The sequence below is a fragment of the Rhinolophus sinicus genome, linkage group LG05, assembly GCF_036562045.2.
Source record: "Rhinolophus sinicus isolate RSC01 linkage group LG05, ASM3656204v1, whole genome shotgun sequence".
Taxonomy (NCBI): domain Eukaryota; kingdom Metazoa; phylum Chordata; class Mammalia; order Chiroptera; family Rhinolophidae; genus Rhinolophus; species Rhinolophus sinicus.
Genome location: NC_133755.1, coordinates 90,349,323 through 90,369,234, shown reverse-complemented (window position 1 = coordinate 90,369,234; position 19,912 = coordinate 90,349,323). Strand labels below are relative to the sequence as shown.

General features: G+C 51.1%; 3 protein-coding genes across 15 annotated transcripts in view; 2 read left to right on the top strand and 1 right to left on the bottom strand.

Annotated features, from left to right (window-relative positions):
* ZNF318 (zinc finger protein 318) overlaps positions 1-6,919 on the top strand; it is a 49,419-nt gene extending 42,500 nt beyond the window's left edge. For 4 of the 11 annotated variants that reach the window (XR_012496603.1, XR_002137885.2, XM_074332979.1 and 1 more), the window contains one exon: positions 222-6,919. The gene's annotated coding sequence lies outside the window, so the exon portion shown is untranslated. The remainder of the gene's footprint in view (positions 1-221) is intronic. The other 7 variants (XR_012496604.1, XM_074332978.1, XR_012496605.1 and 4 more) reach the window with 5 other exon arrangements.
* A 517-nt stretch (positions 6,920-7,436) lies between these two features.
* CRIP3 (cysteine rich protein 3) lies at positions 7,437-10,456 on the top strand. 3 transcript variants are annotated; one of them, XM_019738350.2, is made up of 8 exons: positions 7,497-7,697; positions 7,913-8,007; positions 8,415-8,472; positions 8,564-8,695; positions 9,455-9,526; positions 9,651-9,745; positions 9,844-9,901; positions 10,067-10,456. In XM_019738350.2, the coding sequence occupies exons 1-8, from the start codon at positions 7,550-7,552 to the stop codon at positions 10,126-10,128; spliced, it is 720 nt and encodes a 239-aa protein (XP_019593909.2). In that variant the 5' UTR covers positions 7,497-7,549; the 3' UTR covers positions 10,129-10,456. The 3 variants fall into 3 exon arrangements, with proteins under 3 accessions (XP_019593912.2, XP_019593909.2, XP_019593911.2); XM_019738352.2 differs by lacking the exon at positions 9,844-9,901; XM_019738353.2 differs by lacking the exons at positions 8,415-8,472; positions 8,564-8,695 and having other exon boundaries at positions 7,437-7,697; positions 9,439-9,526.
* SLC22A7 (solute carrier family 22 member 7) lies at positions 10,404-16,936 on the bottom strand. The gene is made up of 10 exons (XM_019738348.2): positions 16,457-16,936; positions 15,718-15,821; positions 15,434-15,588; positions 15,141-15,309; positions 14,014-14,137; positions 13,572-13,681; positions 12,898-13,112; positions 12,582-12,690; positions 11,636-11,842; positions 10,404-11,252 (listed from the first exon to the last, which is right to left on the bottom strand). Exons 1-10 carry the CDS (start codon positions 16,847-16,849, stop codon positions 11,198-11,200), a joined length of 1,641 nt encoding a protein of 546 aa, XP_019593907.2. The 5' UTR covers positions 16,850-16,936; the 3' UTR covers positions 10,404-11,197.
* Between the last annotated feature and the right edge of the window lie 2,976 nt (positions 16,937-19,912).

The following is a 19,912-nucleotide window of genomic DNA, read 5'->3' as shown; positions in this document are numbered from 1 at the left end:
GTGGCTCGGTGGCTGGAGTATTCAGGCTCTGGTCGTAAGCTCCCCATGGGAAGGCAGAATCTACCTTACTGAACAATCTAGGCTATGTTGAATTAATGTGGAATGGGAGGAGATGAGATGCTCCAGAAGAAATGCTTTAAGTAGAAGATAAAATGTCCCGTATAGAGCTGCAAAGATTCAGAGCCTTCTTTGTAACTTTTTCTTTGTGGCTGCTTATCAAGAGATGGGTGCTCAAGTTCTTGTCCCCACCAAGCTACTGGTAAGTGCTGCCTATTTTTTAGTGGTGGCTGAAGGGATAGTAAGAGATTAGAAATAAAGATCTTATAGCTCTGCCTGTTCCAAAAGCTCGAGAAAAGAAGAGAAAAAGTCTAATCATTTTGGAGTTGGCAAGAGGCTGGAAATTGACTCCTGATTCTGTGACATTGAGCTTCATAGAGGAACTGAAAGACTCCTCTATAGAAAGGTAAGCATTTACATTTGTCTTAATTCATAAGACTAAACTGTTGTAGTTCCATTAACATAGTCTTACAATCTGGAAGGACTCTTGTGTACTACAAAAAAATTACCTCTCAGACCTTAGTAAGAAGGTGAGGAAGTTACTGGTAGTGACCAAGGAGCATTGTCACTATTTATAAGTAAACTGACCACCAAGTCTCACTCCTCTTTTCCTTCTCAGTTTCCAGCACGTGGAAATATTTTTTATGCTGCAAATTATTTAGAGGTAGTTACACTTACACACTTTCAGGTGAAATATTTCATTTCCAAGTGATAATTAAGAGGCCAAATACATCTTTGCATGGAAAACCATCTTTAAAAGCTGTTGTTGAGTTCTTCGTGAGCACACGTTGAAGGCAGCCATGGTGAAAGGTGAAGGACTCCTTTCCTGCAGTCTTGATTGTGAATTAGTCCAGCTGATGCCTCTGAATCACAAAATGTAGCCTACTCAATAGCCCCACGCAGCTAACCACAAATAGCTCTGCAGAGCTCTCAGTAGGTCCATGTGATGACAAGTTGACGCTGGAAAACAAGGCGGAAAAAAGTCAAACAGACTCTGGCAAGAGCAATAAATAATACGTGATTATACAGCAGCGAATCTCTGCAGGTGGGAGGATTAGTGTGTGTTTAAGAAAGAAATTCAGTCTGTTTTTGTTCTGTGTGTTTCTATTTTTATTTTTTAAAGTAATATAAACTACAGAAAGTAAAGCTTTCTAGTTGGAGGGGATATTCAGAAGATGGAGTAAGAGAGCAGAAAGATTATGGGTAATGAAGGTAAAGAAACATGATAAAGAGGTAAGGCTGATTTTTTTCATTAACATACCAGAACTGAGTGAAACCTTTCAAAACAGTCATGTAGGAACAAAGTTTTTGATAATGCCTTAAAAGTCACAAGCATATGGCATGTACTTGAACATGTCTACAATGATATAAAATGAGTGGAGTTTATAGTTGCCATCAAAATTCACTGCAACGCTAACTTGACACATAATAAGCAGCCATATTTTTAAGGTGCTTTACAGTTTACATAACACTTTCCCACATTTTCTTATTTGCCATATATTTAATGATAGACATAATTATGTTACCTGCTAATTAAGCTTAATTAGTAAGTTCTCGTGAATTACTGTAATTAGTGGGGCTGCTTTCCTGCCAAAGAAAATTTTCAGTTCTCTTTTTACTTTATTAGTTACCTAGTATTTATAATCAGGATCAGTTTAAATCATATTCTATTTTGTGTAATACACACAGATCCTCCTTATATTAAGAAACAAACAAGTCCATACTCCTAGGCAGCTGAGTTTCCCTTGCCTCAGGGCTTGTGTTGTAGCAAAACTCTCAACCCCTACCAGTCCCCTCCCAATCCCATTAAGCCCTCATCTACTCACACTTGAGGGAGACTTGTGTATAACATTTAACATTCATTAGCCAACAAATATTTATTGAGCACTACGTGCCAGAGCTTGAACAAGGCACTGGAAGCATACACAGTGGTTGGCAAAGCAGCCCTGGTCCCTGCCCTCATGGAGCACACCAACTCCTGGGGTAGACGAAGCCTACCTAGATTGGGGTGAGGGAGGTGGGTAGGAAGTTGGCAGACCTATTTTACTCTCCCACTAAGCTACACACCTAGCCTTTATCAGGGTCTCCATTTGCCTTTTTTCCATGTTTGCTTCAGCACTCAGGCAGGGAAAACCAGCTGTCGTAGATTGTACCCCCTTTACACTCCAGCACAGGATGCTGAAGGAGCGAGTGCCTAGGGCCTGTAGCCCGTTATTGAGTAAGTGAGAGGGAGCTGAGGTTAGGCAGGAATTCGTGAGGTGAAGATACTGAGACAGGCAGTCTCCAGAAAAGAGATAGCATTTGCAAAGGCCCTGAAACAGAAAAGAGCTTGGCAGCTCATTTAGTGTGGTTGGAGGGGTTGATGCAACAGGAGAAATGACTAGAAGACTGAAAGGTGGAGGGTCCTGGAGGCAAGTTAAAAACTTTATTTTGAAGGCACTAAGAAGCCATGGAAAAGTTTTAATGACATTTCTCTGCCTCTTGTGTCTCAACCCATTATTTACCTGGATCGGCCCTCTTCTCTTCAGGTACAGACGTGCTGTGCAGACTGGTATTCTTTCAGACTGAAACACACAGACAGTTTAGCAGAAACCATGCTTAGTAGCACAGAGTGGAAAGAGTATTAGTTCTGGATCAGAATGCTTGGGTCTGTATGACATTGAACACATTTCTTAACCTCTCCAAGCTACTTTCCTTTTCTGTACAGTTGGTAGTGTAACATTTAAACCCCTCATCAGGTTGTTGTAGATCAGAAATAACAAATATAGTGCCTGACTAACACTGGCACGCCATAGATGGGAGCTATCACTATTTAATCAATGCTTTCTTGTTAACACAAATTTCAAACTCCTCTTTGGGAGTGTCGTGCGGGGAAGCCTGCGGGGTCTCTGCTCCCGCTCCCCATACAAGAACGCAGGACATGGTGAGGCCAAAAAGGAACACCCACGGAGCCATAGGTAGGGGAGTCATACCACTATATTCTCTCTGGCGGCACTATACTCTCACTGGAGGCTGGATCCACACTGTCCGCAAACCGCCATCCACACTTGCTAGCCCAGCCACCATCTTCTTGCTAGCCCCCATTCTTTCTCTTTCTCCTTCCCTCCCTCTGCTAGCGTAGCCACAGCAGTTATATTAGTGGCCAATGGCTCACTGGTTACAGCTGACGGCCAACTAGCCACAGCTGATGGCCATGCAATCACAGTTGGCCATTTACTACCTGAGCCAGCACCTGTCTATGTGAGGCCGAGAGCCTGGAAACTGCTTCCTGGGGCTCTGCCCCCACAGGGAGTGAAATCACAGAATCATATATTGTCAAATTGTGGCGAAACCTTAAAGGTCTGTCTGTCTCTATATGATGCTTATGTCCCTTCTACAACACTGAAGTTTAGTTGGTTTGTTGTCCAATATTACTTATAACATCCAGAGGCAGGACACTCACTACTGTCTAAAGCAGCCGCTCCATGTTTGGGCTGGATTACAAAGTTCTTTTCTTGGACTCAATCCAAATCTGCTTTCCTGTACCTCTCACCTGAGACCTCTCTAGCCAGAAGGCTCAGTAGTGCCCCTAAAGCCTCTTCCACGTGAGAGCCTCCAGATGCTTGTGGGAATTCTATCCATCACCACTCACCTAGAGTTGAAAAGCTTTTTTCTTGCCTAACAACAACAATAAAGGGGTCCATTCATCAAGAAAACACAACAATCCTAAAACATACATGTACCTAACAATAGAACTTAAAAACATGAAGTAAAAGGTGTTAGTGGGAGATTTTAATAATAGTAACAACAGCTATCATTTACTGAGCACCTACTCTATACCTGGTGCTATCGATACACAGATAAGTCAGTCAATCCTGTCAATTGAAGAAAGTCAGAAAAGTAAAAATAACTTTACAGATACTGAGACAAAGGTCTGTGCAGGTAAAAGCAAGGGGTGGGGGTCACCAAGGGAACAATTATCTTTATGAAAGTATGAAAGAGGGGCCTGCCTCTTATAAGAGACGACACAAACTGCACCCTGACAATTGAGTAGGTAATTCAGTAGCCCCCTCTTATCCGCAGTTCCGCCTTCTGGGTTTAAGTTACCCACAATCAACCATGGCAGTCCGAAATACTAAATAGAAAATCCCAGAAATAAACAATTCTTAAGTTGTAAATTGTGCACTGTTCTGAGTAGTGTACTGAAATCCCGTGCAGTCCCACTCCATCCGGCCTGGGATGTGGGTCATCCCTTTCTGCAGCACAGCCCCGCCACAGAAGCCAGCCCACCTGTTAGTCAGCTAGCCGTCTCGGTTATTAGATCAACTGGTGCTGTAGCACAGTGTTGGTGTTCAAGTAATCCTTGTTATACTTATATTGTTATAATTGCTCTGTTATTGGTTATTGTTAGTCTCTTACTGTATCTAATTTACAAATTAAACTGTATCATAGGTAATGTATATATAGGAAAAAACATAGTATATACAGGGTTCAGTACTGTCCATGGTTTCAGGCATCCACTGGGGGTCTTGGAACACATCCCCTGTACATAAGGGGGGGACTACTGTACCCACACTCAACTGGACTTACCTATTTGTGGTATTTGTTATAATAGTATTTTAGAGGTTTAGTCACACGAAGTATTTAAAACAGCCACTGTCAGTAACTGCAAATGCTCGCCTACAGGAAAGGTTAATGTGCCCTGTTAGCATTCTTTACAAAGCCTCTTTTAGAGCCAGAATAACGGAAACCAGGCAAGAAAGAAGAGTGGAAATATTGTGATTTGCTGTAACTGCAAATGGATAACAAATATTGGAAAGGAGGGGGCTCAACTTGTCTTTCCTAAGCACTGAAATAGAAGAGATGAGGCATACTGTGTCATGGCCATAAAAACAGGAAGGCCACAGAAGATGGGGAGCAATAAAGTATTCGTCTCCCTAACTTACTGAAGTTGTGTAAAAGCAGCATGATATCACACTCTGATGCCTGTTTCTTCTACGGGGCCCATGCTGGATGCTGGGTAAAGATGGCCTGTCTGGGAGGCAGAGGCCGGTGCACAACGTGATGCGACACAGGGAGAGCTCAGGAATCTTGGGAAAGCATTATCTGATGTGCCTGGAAACGCCAAGCATGTTAGATCGCTGGTCAGATGAAGCCAGCAGCCCTTCCTAAAGGAGGCAGTATATGTAAGAATAAATACAACATGAAGTCTTCCCAACCTCCCGAAGTAGGACCTTCTCCATGAGAGCCAAAGAGAACAAAGGCAGTGAACCTCCAGCTGCCTTCTTCATGAAGAAACAAATGAGAGAAGCAGAAACACGAGAGTAAAATATCAGTGGAGACTAAAACTAATACTTTTCAAGTTTGTTAAAGAAGAATCCCTTGAAGGAACAGTTATAAAACTAAGGACCTTGAAATATTACCCAAAATAAATAAGGAGCTTGTGTAGAAAAGATTCTTTCACAATGAGTAAGCCTTCCACCCTTAGAAGTCAACAAGGAGGATAAAGCAAGTGTTATAAGCAAAAGGTACTAATGAAGACAAGTGAGGAAACAGGAGTGTTGAGTGGAAGTTTGTAGACACCAGTCCCATCCCCACCGCCCAGCGGAGGGGACCAAAGTCCAGAGAGTCTTGGCATCCAGATACGCAGCGAGGACTCCTTTCACCCAGCAGGGCACAGCACTGCAGCCCAGTGAGGAGTTCAGCACACACTCCTCCAGCCCTTTCTGAACTGACTTCACAGAGTAGAGGAACTTACTCCAGAAAAATCTTCATTTCACCATGAATCTTCATCAAGGGATTGTCTCCTGTGCTGGGGCACTGGCACAAGCCCCCATTTGCTGGGCTACCTTAAACAAAAAAAAGTAGTTCCCTTCAGGCATTATTATTATCATCATCGTCATTATTGAGACATTATCCATTATCGAGACATGCACATACCATAAAGTTTACCCTTTTAAGGTATACGATTCATTGATTTTTGGTATAGTCACAATCAACTATCACCACTAATTCCAGATCGTTTCATCTCCTCATAAAGAAACTTCATATCCAGATTCCCAATTGCCCCTCCCCAATCCCCTAGCAACCACTAACCTACTTTCTGTCTTTATGAGTTTCCCTATTCTGGACATTTCATGTAAATGGAATCATACATATGTGGTGTTATGTGTGTGGTTTCTTTCACTTAACAGTGTTTTTATGGTTCATCCATGTTACAGCATGTTATCCGTACTTCGTTCCTTTTTATGGCTGAATAATATTTTATTATGGTTATACCACAATTTGTTTATCATTTGATGGACTTTGGGTTGTTTCCACCTTTTAGCTATTGTCAATATTGGTACTATTATGAATATTCATGTACAAGTTATTTTTTGTGGACAAATGCTTTCATTTCTCTTGGGTATATACCTAGGAGTGCAATTACTGGATCACATGGTAACTCTATGTTTAACCTTTTGAGGAACTGCCAGACTGCTTCAAAGGGCTGAGCTATTTTATATTTCCATCAACAGTGTATGAGGGATCCAATTTTGCTACATCCTCACTAACACTTGTTATTACTTACTGTTTTATTATAGCTATTCTAGTAGGTGTAAAATGCTACCGCATGTGCTTCTGATTTTCATGTCCCTAATGACTAATGATATTGAGCATCTTTTCATGTGCTTGTTGGCCATTTTTATATCTTCTTTGGAAAAATATCTATTTAAATTATTTGCCCATTTTAAAATATATATTCGGGTTATTAAACCCTTATCAGGTATATGTTTGCAAGTATTATCTCCCATTCTGTGGGTTTAAATTTTTGAAGTGTCCTTTGAAGCACAGCTGAGCTACTTTTAACAAATATTAAAACCTCTTAAATTAGGAATATGAATTGGTGTCTGAATTATACTTTTAAATTTAATAAGCATTATAATTTTACAAGCACTGTTTGCAGATCACACTTTGAGGCTTCCAAACTAGGAGTCTTGAGTCCATTATGATGGCTGTTGCTTTTATATCATCTACATGCCAGGGGCCGTTTAGGCACTCCGCGTGTAGTTCTCACAACAGTCCTAACAGTAGAGACTTATCATATGCATTGTTCAGATAAGAAAATGGAGGCAGAGGGAGGTCGAGGAATTTGCCTGAAGCCCAACAGTAAGTAGCAGAGATGGGCTCCAGATTCCGTTGCTCTTAACCACCTGCGAGACTGCCAAGATGGAATTAAACCATATCAAAGAATGCCTAACCCCTCACTTTGGGTTTGAAATAATAGTGCTTTCGTGGCGTCTGCACTATGGTCATTTTCCCTCTCCTTATCAAGCCAGAAACTAGTACCGCCCCCCCAGGTGTCTTCACAGGTCCCTCCCCGCCCTGCCAGTGTGGCTTCGGTACACTCTGTCCAAACCCGTCAGAGGCTTTAGTGTTTGCAAGTAGATGCGAAGTTGCCTGCGTCCCCTAGGTGGAGCAGGGCTACATTTCTGGCGACCAATGGGCATCCAGGAGCAGCGAATTCAGCCCAATGAGGCTCACAGCTGAGCCGTGGGCGGAGCCAGCAGAGGGGGCGGGAACGGAGTCCCCCCGGCGCTGCCTACTGTGTGCAGCACCGGCTGCACCGAGCGGAGCCATGAGTTGGACCTGCCCGCGTTGCCAGCAACCTGTTTTCTTCGGTGAGGCCCGGGCTGAGGAGGGGGAGAAGATGGGGCTAGTGTGCACGGCTGGCTTCCCTGAGGACGCGCGGAGCTGGCCATGGTGTGGTCCCAGACTCCCTTTGCACCTGTGGGGCGCGTGACACTCAGGCGGGATGGGCGGGGCTGAGGGGGGGGGAGGGTGCCTGCTGCTTGGCTTGGCGCCCCGCAGCCTGGTTCCACCTTGTTCCCCACAGCGGAGAAGGTGAGTTCCCTGGGCAAGAACTGGCACCCCTTCTGCCTGAAATGTGAGCGTTGCCACAGTGTCCTGTCCCCAGGAGGGCATGCGGAGGTGAGACCTGGCCAGAGCCCATCCCCGTGTCTGTCACTGTCCCCCAGGCACCAGCTCAGTTGCGGCCTGGAAGCCCACCAAAGGCAACCTTAGTAGCCCACTCCCAAGACCACCTATCTGGGCCCCACACCAGCCAAGATTTGGGAGGCCTGAGTTGTGCGGGTGGACCCTGTGCCTTTGGAGGGGGAGGAGAGGGCAGCACCACTGCTCCCTGACCTGCTCTTGCCCTGTCTCCCTGACCGCAGTGACAATTCTGGCACACCAGCCCACCCCTGATCCTTCCCAGCCCCATCAGCCCAGGCCAGTGGATAGACACACCTGGCAGTCTGTCTGGGGGGAAGGCCCATGGGGCACAGGACAGGCCCCCCTCGGCCCCGAGCAACCCCCTTTCCTCTGCTTGTGCCTAGCACAACGGGAGGCCATATTGCCACAAGCCATGCTATGGGGCTCTCTTTGGACCCAGGGGTAAGTACCAGCCTGGAAGGGGACTGGGGCAGCAGAACTCTCCCTGTGGCTGGGAGCTGGGCACAAGCCTGACCTCCCTTCCCCTCTGCAGGGGTAAACATTGGTGGTGTGGGCTCCTACCTCTACAACTCCCCCACTCCGACTCGTGCCAGCACCACGCCCCTCAGCCCCAGCAGCTTCAGCCCCCCCAGGCCCCGGACTGGCCTCCCCCAGGGCAAGAAAAGTAAGTGCGGCTGGGCACCAGCTACCCCTCCTCCCGACCTTTCCCCAGGCTGAAACGGGAGGGGGGGCGGGGGGGATCGGGTGACAATCCCCTACACAGTCCAGTGCCTAACTTTCCTACAACTTTGTGCGTGGCAAAATCTTCGCTTACCCGTGACCCCTTTTTTGATGTTCCCTCATGTCAGCAGCTGAGTTCAGAGGTAAATTGGGCAGATGACATTACCACCCCCCATGTTACGGCGAGGAGACTAAGGTCCAGAGAGGGCAAGCGATCTTGTGCCATCACAGCTAGTCAGAGGCAGAGCTGGCCTAGAACTCAGCCTTCTCCCAGGCCAAGGCCACGGAAGGAATGACTTAGGAGTGAGGGGTCATTGAGATGGGCCAGCCCCCCACACTCTTCCACTTCTTGCCTCTCTGTTCCTTCCTCCCGTCCCCTGCAGTGGGCAATGACACCATGCTCCCCAACACCTGACACCCCTGCCCTGGACATCTCCTATATCAGCTCAGGTTTCCTGAGGATTGAGTTGCTGACAGGGTTGGGCTGGTGGGCTGAACCCCTGGGAGGATGAGAAGGAAGCAGGTGGTCCCTCCTGTAGATAAGAGATGGGCCAGGGAACTCCGCTCTGAGGGAGGCATACTCATGCCACCTGGGTGGGAGGCCAGGCGAGCATGGTATTGGGAGAGGACAGTGCCATATGCAGGCTCATACTGAGGGGCCCTACTTAGGCCTGGCCCCCACGTCAGCCTCTGCCCCCTAAAGGTCCTCCCCACACGAAGACGTTCACTGGGGAGACCTCGCTGTGCCCCGGCTGTGAGGAACCTGTCTATTTTGGTAAGTGATGAGGGAAAGCTGGGGGAAGGGAGTGCAGGATGGCCATCCAAGGGCAGGAAGGTGGTGCCAGGCAGGTGGGTCTCCATGCCCTGCCCCTAGGGCTACTACCTCTCTCCACCCCCAGCTGAGAAGGTGATGTCTTTGGGCAGAAATTGGCACCGACCCTGTCTGAGGTGCCAGCGCTGCCGGAAGACCCTGACTCCTGGGAGTCATGCTGAGGTGAGCAGGGAAGGAATGGGTGGTTATGTTGGGAGGAGAGAGGATAGAGATGGGAAAAGAGCCAAGCTGAGAGGGCTCTCTTTCTCTCTGTGTCCCAGCATGATGGCGTCCCCTACTGCCACATTCCCTGCTACGGCTACCTGTTTGGCCCCAAAGGTGGGCAGCCCCACCCCAGACACTGGGCCTAAAGTATGGCGTGTGGGTCTGTGTGGGCAACTTCCCCTGTACTCAGACATACCCCAGGTCCCGCCCGCTTCCCTCTAGCCCTCAGCCCAGCACCCCCAGTCCCAAGGCCCTTGGTGATGGGGCTCTCACCCTCAGGTGTGAACATTGGTGATGTGGGCTGCTACATCTATGACCCCGTGGAGATCAAATCCGAATGAGATATTCACAGAAGAGGACACCCTAACTCAGGCCTCCCACTGTCCCTCCATGGTCCAATGGGAGCTACAGAATTCTCCAGTCCCACGGAGGTGGGAGAAGGTAGAATTCTGGCTGCCTGGGCCTCAGCTCCGTGGTAGACCAGAAAGTCTACACTTTCTCTGTCAATTCCTCCCTTTCCCATTCCTATCTCGTCATGGGACTCGGGCCACCCCATTTTGAAGGGTAGCCTGGCCTTCCCCATCGCTTTCCCCACCAAATTCTGTAACTTCAAGGCAATCATAAAACTCGTGTTTATTCTGGCTTCTCCAATAAAAATGTTGGCTCCCATGCCCTCAACTCTTCTTTGCGCATGAGGCCTAGACAGTGTGTTGGAGGGTGGGGAGTGAGAGAGTGGGGGTGGGGGGTGCGTTACCCGGCAAAGTGCCAGGGAGGGGGCAGGCCAGCCAGGGAACGACGAGCGCTATTCGGCTGGTCCCCTGGCTCTGGCATTGGGCCGCCCCCAGCACCACACGTTGAACAGCGTGCCCACCAGCTCTGTTGGTACCAGCAGTCATCATCGGACAGTCCCTCCTTTAGCACCATCTCTGGAAGCCCCTTATTCAGCATCTCATTGAGCATGACAACAGATAGATCCTGCAGTGAGGTCTGTTAAGAGGTTTCATTATCCATTTGAGAGATGAACAGACTGAGGCCCGAAGAGGGAAAGCCACATGCCCAAGGTCACACAGCAAATTGGTGGCAAAGCTGGGATCAGAAGCCAGGGCCAGACTCAGTGGCTTCCCATCCAGGGCTCGTCCCACAGCTCCATGCTGCTGCCCCAACCCAAGGGGCACCTTTCTGTACAGAATTGCCCCAGCCATGAGAGGGGTGCCAGAATTCTCCAGCAGTCCACTCATTCTAGGAAGTCACCCTATTGCTGGAGGCTGGATGAGCACAGAGAGGGGCACTGGTGGCAACTCCTGCCCCAGGCATGGGGCTCAACGCCCCATCCCCGGTCACAGGGCCTGCCCTTCTGCTCTCCCAGTCCCTGATGCAGAGCTTCTGTGGAGGGCCTGCCCCTGATCCCACTCAGTCGTGGACCTGCTTCATGGGTATCTCTTCCTCCTGAAGATTGGATGGGACACTGGAGAGGAAGGAATCATGAGCAATGGTTTAGCCCCAAGCCCACCCCCTCTGCCTGCCCCACCAGGGCTGGCCTAGGGCTTCTCCAACTCCTGGTATACAAACACATGTACTCCCACAAGTGACTCCCACACATTTGTTCACATGCCTGATTTGCAGGCAGACCTGAGTGGACACACACCCACCTTTTCCTGACAATCTTGGGTACTTCGGTATACACACACACGGATTCATTATACATGCAGTTTACATACCTCAGGCCACGCACCCATGCTCACTCACATTCATGCACCAGATACACACATGTAGACATGTCTTCCTCTCTGAGTCCTACCTAAAGTGTTTGGTACCTGAGCACCCATAGCCACATGCATAGGCACACACCTCTTCCTCTCCACATCCTGGATGGTCTCTGGTAGCTGTGCACGCCTTGTCTCTGGCAGCAGCAGGGCAGTGCAGGCACCCAGCAGGGCAATCCCCCCATAAGTGAGCTTGGGCAGTGGTAGCCATACTCCATCCAACAAGGTCGCCAGTGGAGCCAAAGAGCCTCCCAGCCGGCCCATCAGTGCAGTCAGCCCCAACCCTGTCTGTCTGTTCAGAGAAAGGATGGAGGAGGGGGTTAGTGCTCACACTTATTTGGGGGTCATGCCTCACAGGGCTTCCCCCTTGGACTAGCCGGCCTTGGTACCCCTTTTCCTACCCAGACAACTAAGAAAGCTGGGGCTTCTTTCAGGTGGTCTTCCCACACATCCCCGGATGCGGGGCCCCCAACCCAGCACCCACCAGGGGATGGGCCCCCATTCTGACAGAGTATCAATCAGGTATCACCAAAGGAAAAGAAATGCCACCAGAAAGGAGATGGGGAAAGAGTCATGTGGAAGGAAGAGGGTCAGCAGCTCATACAGACGCTGCCATGTCGTTAGAGGCGGTGCAAAGCTTTCTAATCATACCCTGCTGCCTACAAGTCTCCTCCCCACCTACCAATAGCCAGCGGAAAGGGCCGCAGAGACAACCCCCATGGCAGCTCTGCCTGGGCTGTAGGGAATGGGATGGGATGGGTAGATGGGGCTTTTTGCAACTGTTCTCTTTTAAAAGAGACACAGAGAAGTTGTCTGACCTCGCTCAGGGTCACTTAGAAAATTAGATAAAATGCCCCGCCTTCTCCCAGACTGAGGCTGAGGCTCTGATAAGCTCTGTATTCCGGGTGCGGTGCAAGAATTGGGTGAGAGGGACTGGGGTGCAGTGTGTGTGTGTGGGGGGGGGGGGTTGGTAGATGTGACTAACAAACCCTCTCCCCAGGTGCTTTGCCTGGGACCCAGGCTCCCCTCACCTGAGCACAGTAGGGTACAACTCCGTCGTGAACAGGTAGACAGTGGTGAAGGAAGATTCAGAACAACCTTTCCCTATCACCTCCAGGGCGGTGCTCCAGGACGCCATCTCTGAAGGGAAAAGGGGGTTCAGGATAGGAGGTGCAGCCTCCGAAGAGGGCGAGAGTCAATGGCCTTGATTCGGGGCTTCCGGGAAAGGGCAGAGGTTCTAGGTCAGGAGGCGGGGCCTCTTGGAGGAGGCGGGGCCTCTTGGAGGAGGCGGGGCCTTTTGAAGGAGGCGGGGCCTCTTGGAGGGGACGGGTCCGGGACGGGGCTCACCGGAGGACAGCAGCAGCCTGCCGCCCAGGGTGAGGGCAGTACCCAGCAGCGTCCACGCCTGCGTGAGGCGGCGTCCGGCGTAGCGCACCGACAGGTAGACGAGCAGCTTGGCGGGCAGCTCCACGGCCCCGAATAGCAGCTGTGTCAGGTACACGTTCAGCCCCAGCCCAGACACGTTCAGGGTCAGGCCGTAATAGGCAAAGTTCACTGCAAACCTGAGTGGGGGTCGCGGTGCCACTTAGGGGCCTCCTTCCCACCCCCTTGTCCTCTCAGGGATCCCTGGCCTTGTAGAGGGACCACCTCCCCCTTCTCAAGAGCCCGCTGCCCGTGACTTCCTGTCCCCATAGACCCCCCTGAATGTGCAGCACGTGCCAGTGGCCAAAGCGCCTTTACCGCATCTTCACAGCAACCCCGTGAGGTAGAACCTAACAGCCTCCGTTTTATGGAAGAGACACTGAGGCTCAGGGTGGTAGATGACCTGTCTAAGGTCTCACACTCAGGAAGTGTCTCTGATGCTTGCTCCATCTTCTGACCTTCCAGAGCCCCACCCCCGACCCTTCACCCAGCCCTCACCCCCACCCTTGTACCTCTCACACTCAGCACCTTCCTGGAGTCACCCCTCCCTCCGCCCACCCCCCTGCCCACCCCGCCCAGGCCGAGAGCAGCCTCCTCACCACACCACCACGCAGCACAGTGAGATGTGTCGGAGCCGGGGTGTCCGTAACAGGTCTAGGTAAGAAGGTCTTTGGACCACCTTCTCCCCAGCGGCCACTTTGGTCAGGGTCTGATGGCGGGGGGAGGAGAGTTTGTGACATGGAGTTGATTCTGTGGTCTCAGCAAAGCACATTGCTCTCTGTGGGTCTCTATTCCTCCCTTCTGCAGTATGGGGGTGGGGAGATGCACATGGGAGCTGAGTAGGGTAAGCAGAGTCAAGGCTGTGGCCCAGCAGAGCCAGGCAGGACATCCTGGGGGAACTCTCCACTGAGGCAGGGAGCTTTTCTTGCATGCACAGAGGGCCCAGGAAGGGGGTGCTTGACACATGTCACCATCATTTACACACACACATACACACACACACACGCACTTACATGCACTCACACACTCATTCACTCTCACCTCCAGGCTCAGGCTGTCCTCACCCACAGGCCGTCCATTGAGCTTGGCACAGCAGAGCAGGTACCTGCGGGCCTCCTCCACACGGCCCTGGGTCAAAAGCCAGCGTGCAGACTCAGGCACCCACCTGGGGAACAGCAGGAGGCCCTTCACTCAGCCAGCGCTCTAAGCTGCGTCTCCCTCCTGGGCACAGTCTGTCAACCTCCAGATTCTTACTCACTCAGTCCCCTCAGCATGGAAGTTCTTCCAAAGCCCTCCTCCCCTGATTCATCCTTTAAGGCAGGGGTGTCAAAACTGCGGCCCGTGGGCCAACTGCGGTCCGCAATCCGTTGTTAACTGGCCCACAGCAAATCCCAAAAATATATTTAGTTTACTTAAATAAACCAGGTGAGGCAATACGTACGTCACCTTGAGTGAGTGGCCTGGCTGTTTGTGTATTTTACCGCATATGGCCCTTGGTAAAAAATGTTGAAAAAAGTTTGGACACCCCTGCTTTAAGGCCTAATGTAAAAACCACATTTTCCCACCCTTCTTTGCCTAGGCCTAGGTCCTCCATAGCCTGGGAGGCCCTTCTTTTCTCTACTGAATTGGTCTGATCCCCAAGACTCCAGAACCAGGCACCCACTTCCCCCACAGGTAACAGGAGGGCATAGGGTGAAGGACAGACAGACATACAGATATACCCAGAGGGGTCATCCAAAGCCAGTTCATTTGGGGGTGGGCAGTGAAATGCCCACGCTGCCTGGCCTGCCACCCTCCTGCGTGTTCATCCTTCCCGTGTCCTGACCCTGTCCTTACCCCCCTCCTGCAGAGTGCCAGCCTCAGGTCGTGCCCAGCTCTGTCTCTCATGGCGCTCATGTGTCCATCCCCCTCTGTCCTTCTGAACCTGCCTTTGGATTCTGGTCTCTGTCACTCACCATCTCTCACCGATTCTGTCTCTGTCTCTCCATCTCTCTCTCCCTATTTTGTTCTCTGTTTCTCTGCATCTCATGGATCTCTCTCTCTCTCTCTCTCATTAAGTGTTTCTCTTTCTCTTCGTCTCAGTCTCTCTGTCTTCAAGTCTCAGCCTCTGATTAATGCTAGCTCTGGCTTCCTGTGCCTCCCACTCCCCAGCTCCCCACAGGTCTCACCAGAGGCAGACGATGCCTGGCACACAAGGCAGGGTGACAGCCACCAGAAGCCATCGCCAGTCCCGTATCAGGTACCCGACCAGTGCCAGCAGCATCACGCCCATTGACCAGAAGCTGCTGCTCAGGACACCTGCCACGGTGCGGTGTTCCACGTCCAGCCACTCCATCTCTGGGCCCACAGCAGGGGCCGGAGACAGAAAGACAGTGAGCAAGGGCCACATGGGCTCCATCTCACCCTTGACAATTGCCTCCCTCCAGCCCTCTGGGCCCTGCCCTTCCTTTGCCTGCCTCACCCAGGGTTATCACAATGATGGTGAAGCCAGACAGGGCTGCGCCAGTGAGGGTACGGGTGATGACAAACATGACGTAGCTGACCGAGGCTGCAGATGCCAGGCCCATCACCAGGGTACTCACATAGGACACCAGCAGCAGACGGCGCCGCCCAAACCTGCATAGGTGTCATGCAGGGTCAGCTCCCTGTAGAGGGGAGGTCCCAAGACAGAGGTAGACTAGGCTCAGACCCCGGCTAGTGGGAGGGGGTTCCCCACTTCCTTATTGACCCCCCACCTCACCCTACCTGTCAGACAGGTATCCGAAGGCCACGGCCCCCACCAGCACACCAGCGAAGAATAAGGTGGAAGTGATTCTGTTCAGGCCTCTCCTCTCACACACCAGGTCCCACTGCAGGGAAAGGCAAGGAAGGGCCTCCCATGGGCACAGGCCCCTCTCCAGCTGCCAGCAAACCCTCTTCTCCATACCCTGGGACCTTCTCAGGTCAAGTGTGCCATCCTGGCACCTCTGTGTCAGATAACAAACCCCCGGCCGTGCACCCAGCTTGGGAGTGGGAGACTTTGCCCTTCCCCAGCCCTGCAGCCTCTGCTTCTTCCCATGGAGGGCTTTGACCTTGACAGCAGGAGTCCTGTTCCTCTCCAGAAAGACTCTGACCCCACCTGCACTCACCTCCAGATGGATTATGTAAATCCCAGACCTAGGGCCCAAAAGAGGAGGGAAGGGAAGGAGGCCTCTATTGTTTCTCCACCTCTTACTGTAGAAACAGCCTTCTCAGCTCTGGCCCCAACTCCCTGGAGCCGTCTCAGCCCTTCCCTGCCTTAGTTACCTCCCAATTAATAGTAGCAGTTCCCGTGTATGGGCTCCTTATTACAAGCTCAGTGCTTAAATTCATAGACCCCATCTATAGATGGTTAGACTGAGACTCTGAGAGGTAAAGTAATGTGTCTAATGCGCACATAGTAATCACCCCAGGCAATGGTAGGCCCATCCCACTCACGTGTCCCCCAGCCTCCTGGCTCAGGTACCTCGGTTGCAATGGTGGAGGAGAACTCCGAGCGGTCATACTCCCAGCCCTGAGGGCAGGGCACGGTGGAGGGCTCACCCTGCAGCTCCCCAGGACTCTGGCCCTCTCCCTGCAACGTAGTGTTGTGGGGAGCCTGGGGGTGGGTGAAGCGGAGGCAGGAGCTGAGTGTGCCATCAGGTTCTCGGGGAAGGTAGCCCTCCAGCCATGCGTCCTGGTGGCTGAAGTTGGCAGGGGTGCCAGGCAGGGCACAACGGTGGGCAGGCACAGCAGCCATGAAGATGGGCAGGAGGAACTGCATGGGCATTATCAAGCGGGGCAAGGCCAGCAGAAACACGTTCCTCACTTGGAAGAGCCCAAAGCCGCCCACCTGATCTAGCAGCTCCTCGAATCCCATGCTGCCTACCCACCAACCGTCCCCAGAGCAGGCTCCCTCTGCACAATTCAACCCACTGACCACTTGGACCCTTGGACTTTGGAGGCGTCTGCGGATAGACGGATGGGCGGAGGGCCCGCAGCCAGAATCCAGCCCTCAGAGGCTGGCCCAGGACTGGGCCCTCCCAAGCCACCCAGGTCTCCAGGGATCTGTGCCTGTCAGGGAGGGGCTGCCATCCATTCAAAGGTCACTGGCTCTGCCTCTCTGGGACTTGCATATTAGTGCTCAGGGACAAAGTGGGGTAGCCTTGGGCTGCCATGATAGGGTTGCTGGGTGTGTAGGAGGTAAGCCCCTTGTCCCTCGATCAGCAGAGCTCCAAAGGTCCCTAACAGGAGGAGTCCTCCTCGGGCATGGTGCCAGCTCATTTTGGATGCCCTTTGTCCTGTGAAGCCCTGGGCCAGCCTTGCCTATTTGCTACCACAGCCTGGCTGGCAGCCTAGGATTCAAAAGTAGGTGAAGGGTTCTTTCTGCTGAGCCATGACGCCTCTCTGTACCCTTAGGTCCCCACCTGGAGCGTACGCCCTGGCCTAAGACACATCTGGAACCACACTGGGCACCCTGGCCAATCTGGAGATCCCAGACCCATCACCCTCCCACTTCTTCACTCAGGAGCTCATCCCATCCACACCATCCCTCCTGCTTGCCCGCACCCCTATTCTCAGGAGCTTCTTCGATCCCCACCCCTGAAGGGGTGGGTAGGGAAGGAAAGAGGTTGCCAAGGTCTTGCCATAGGTACCTGCAATGCCTGAGATTCAGGATTTGTCTGACCTTCTTCATTCAATTCTCACTCCTGGCCCCTGCAGCAAAAGCACAGCGGAAGCCAGCCATGGCAGGTTTATTCTGATCTGATTCTCCAAACGCTGGGTTGGCAGAGCTGGGAGCTTGTCAAATTGTGTTCCAAAGGCTCCAGATTTCTAAGCAAATAGGCTTCTAAGGGTCCCACACTTTTTAACAAGTTTGAGAACCACTCATTTAATCCCGCCCCTACTTTGAACAGATGAGGTAATGGAGATGTGTGCCTTGCTGAGTTCACACAGTGACCCAGCCGCAGAACTGAAGAGGGGACCAGGACCCCTGACTCTAGTCCCGACCTTTGACCCAAGCTGCTGAACTGGACATGTCCCCATCTGCACAAGGCTGGGCTCCCTGAGAAAACTCGGGGAAGGGAGCTAAACTGGTGACACGGTGTGCGTTCACGATGGTGCTAACAGGGAGTGAGGACAGTGATTTGGAGGTGGTGACAGGAGATGACAATAGTACGTAAGAGACATTTGTTGGGTCTCTAGTGCGGCCTAAGTACTCTGTAGGGTACAAAGATGCCACAGACACAACCCCTGCCCTCAGTGAATGTACAGTCCAGCAGGAGGGTTAAAATAAGTTACACAAACCTTCCTGCCTCCAGTCTCACCCCTTTCAAACTACTCTGCACATGAACGTTTGACAACATAAATCTGACAGGGTAATATCCCTCTGTTTAAAACCCTTCACCAGCTCCCACTGCTGGAGGGTAAAAGTCCAGTTCCCTAGCTTGGCCCATGTGACCCCCCAGCCCCTGGCTTCTCCCCACCATGTACCCTTCCCTCCAGTTCCCCAAACACACCAGCCTGTTGGCACCTCACACCTCAGTGCAGTCCCTTGGGCAGCATTGGTTTCCCTCTAATTCACCTGCTGGTGCCCGGGCCATCCTGGAGATCAGCTCAAGAGACAACTCCTGTCCTTCCTGCTCTCACCCACCTGCAATCCCCACACTGTGGATTCCTCCCTCATTTGATACTATATACTCATAGTATTCATATAAAAATATAAAATACCACAACCCTTTGCAGCTCCTGACAGGTAAGTTTTGCAGCCATCTCATCTCCGTGGTCCATCCAGTGGCTCCCTGAGGGAAGGCTCAGGTTTTCCCACAGCCAGAGACAGCAGCCAGTGAAGCCAACCCTGGGTGTTGGCTCTGGTGCCCTTGTTTTCACAACGGGAATTTGTCTCCTACTTTAACGTGAGAAATGGCTGGTAGTCATATAGTGGTCACCTCTCCTTGTCTGCACTGGCTTCTAGGAAACCCAGATCTAAAACTGCAGCCCTTTCTACAAGGAGTAATTTGGCCTTCACTCTCCCCCGGCTTCACCTTATGCCCTGCCTTCAGCCCATTAGGCAGCTCTCCTCTCTGATGTCATTAAGAAGCGGTGGTGACCATGATGTGTGGAGGCAGATGATGGAGCTGGACAGGCAAGAGTCTAACTAGAGGGCAGATCAGCTCTGACTCACCAGTTAAGAACTGGTTTTGATTAAATTTTTAACTATCCCCCTCCTTCTCCAAACTACAAATCCAATCCTGAGTTCAGAGCCAAAATGGAGGAGACCTTCATTTATACCAGACTAGATGGGAAAGAGCCTTGTGCACTGGAAAAATAACAACTCCTTAGTTGAAATTATTACTAGAACTGTTGAAGCATTTGGAGAAGAATAAGTTCCGAAGGTAAACAATTTCCTGTTTGGGATTGCTTGCAATAGGGACTTCTTACACTTAGGACTTCTTACTCTTTTACCCGTCTGCATTGAGTGACCTCAGATGACCTCCCCATCTTCGCTGGGGTTGAACCGACCACCGTTGCTATAGCCCATGTAATCATTTCCTACATGGATGATGTGGTAACGATGGAATCAATTATAGTGGTAAGTATGATGATGGGATGGTGCAATAATGATGGAGGTGGGAATATTGATGGCAGAAATGATGGTGATGGGGGTGATTGGAATAAGGACGAGGGGTGTGGGGCTGTGGACAGTGGTAACGGTGATGTGGCTATGAGGGCAGTGGTGGCGACGAGGATTACATGTTATAATAGATGATACTGATGGTGATGGTGGCGATGGTAATGGTGGTGGTGATAATGGTAGTGATGGTGGGGTGATGGTTGTGGTGGAGGTGGCGGTGATAGTAATGGTGTTGGTGATGCTGGTGGTGACGGTGATAGTAGTGATGGTGGTGATGGTGGTGATGGTGGTGATGGTGGTCATACTGAA

Bases quoted from the DNA above. Each gene is read 5' to 3' on its own strand.
- CRIP3 (XM_019738350.2), top strand. From the start codon at position 7,550: ATGAGGCTCACAGCTGAGCCGTGGGCGGAGCCAGCAGAGGGGGCGGGA. The intron at 9,527-9,650 runs GTAAGTGATGAG...CTCCACCCCCAG, and splicing joins TGAGGAACCTGTCTATTTTG to CTGAGAAGGTGATGTCTTTG. The intron at 9,746-9,843 runs GTGAGCAGGGAA...TCTGTGTCCCAG, and splicing joins CTCCTGGGAGTCATGCTGAG to CATGATGGCGTCCCCTACTG.
- SLC22A7 (XM_019738348.2), bottom strand. From the start codon at position 16,849: ATGGGATTCGAGGAGCTGCTAGATCAGGTGGGCGGCTTTGGGCTCTTC. The intron at 15,589-15,717 runs GTAGGGTGAGGT...ACACCTATGCAG, and splicing joins TTCGGATACCTGTCTGACAG to GTTTGGGCGGCGCCGTCTGC. The intron at 12,691-12,897 runs GTGAGCCCCGTC...TTTTCCCTTCAG, and splicing joins CAGGCTGCTGCTGTCCTCCG to AGATGGCGTCCTGGAGCACC.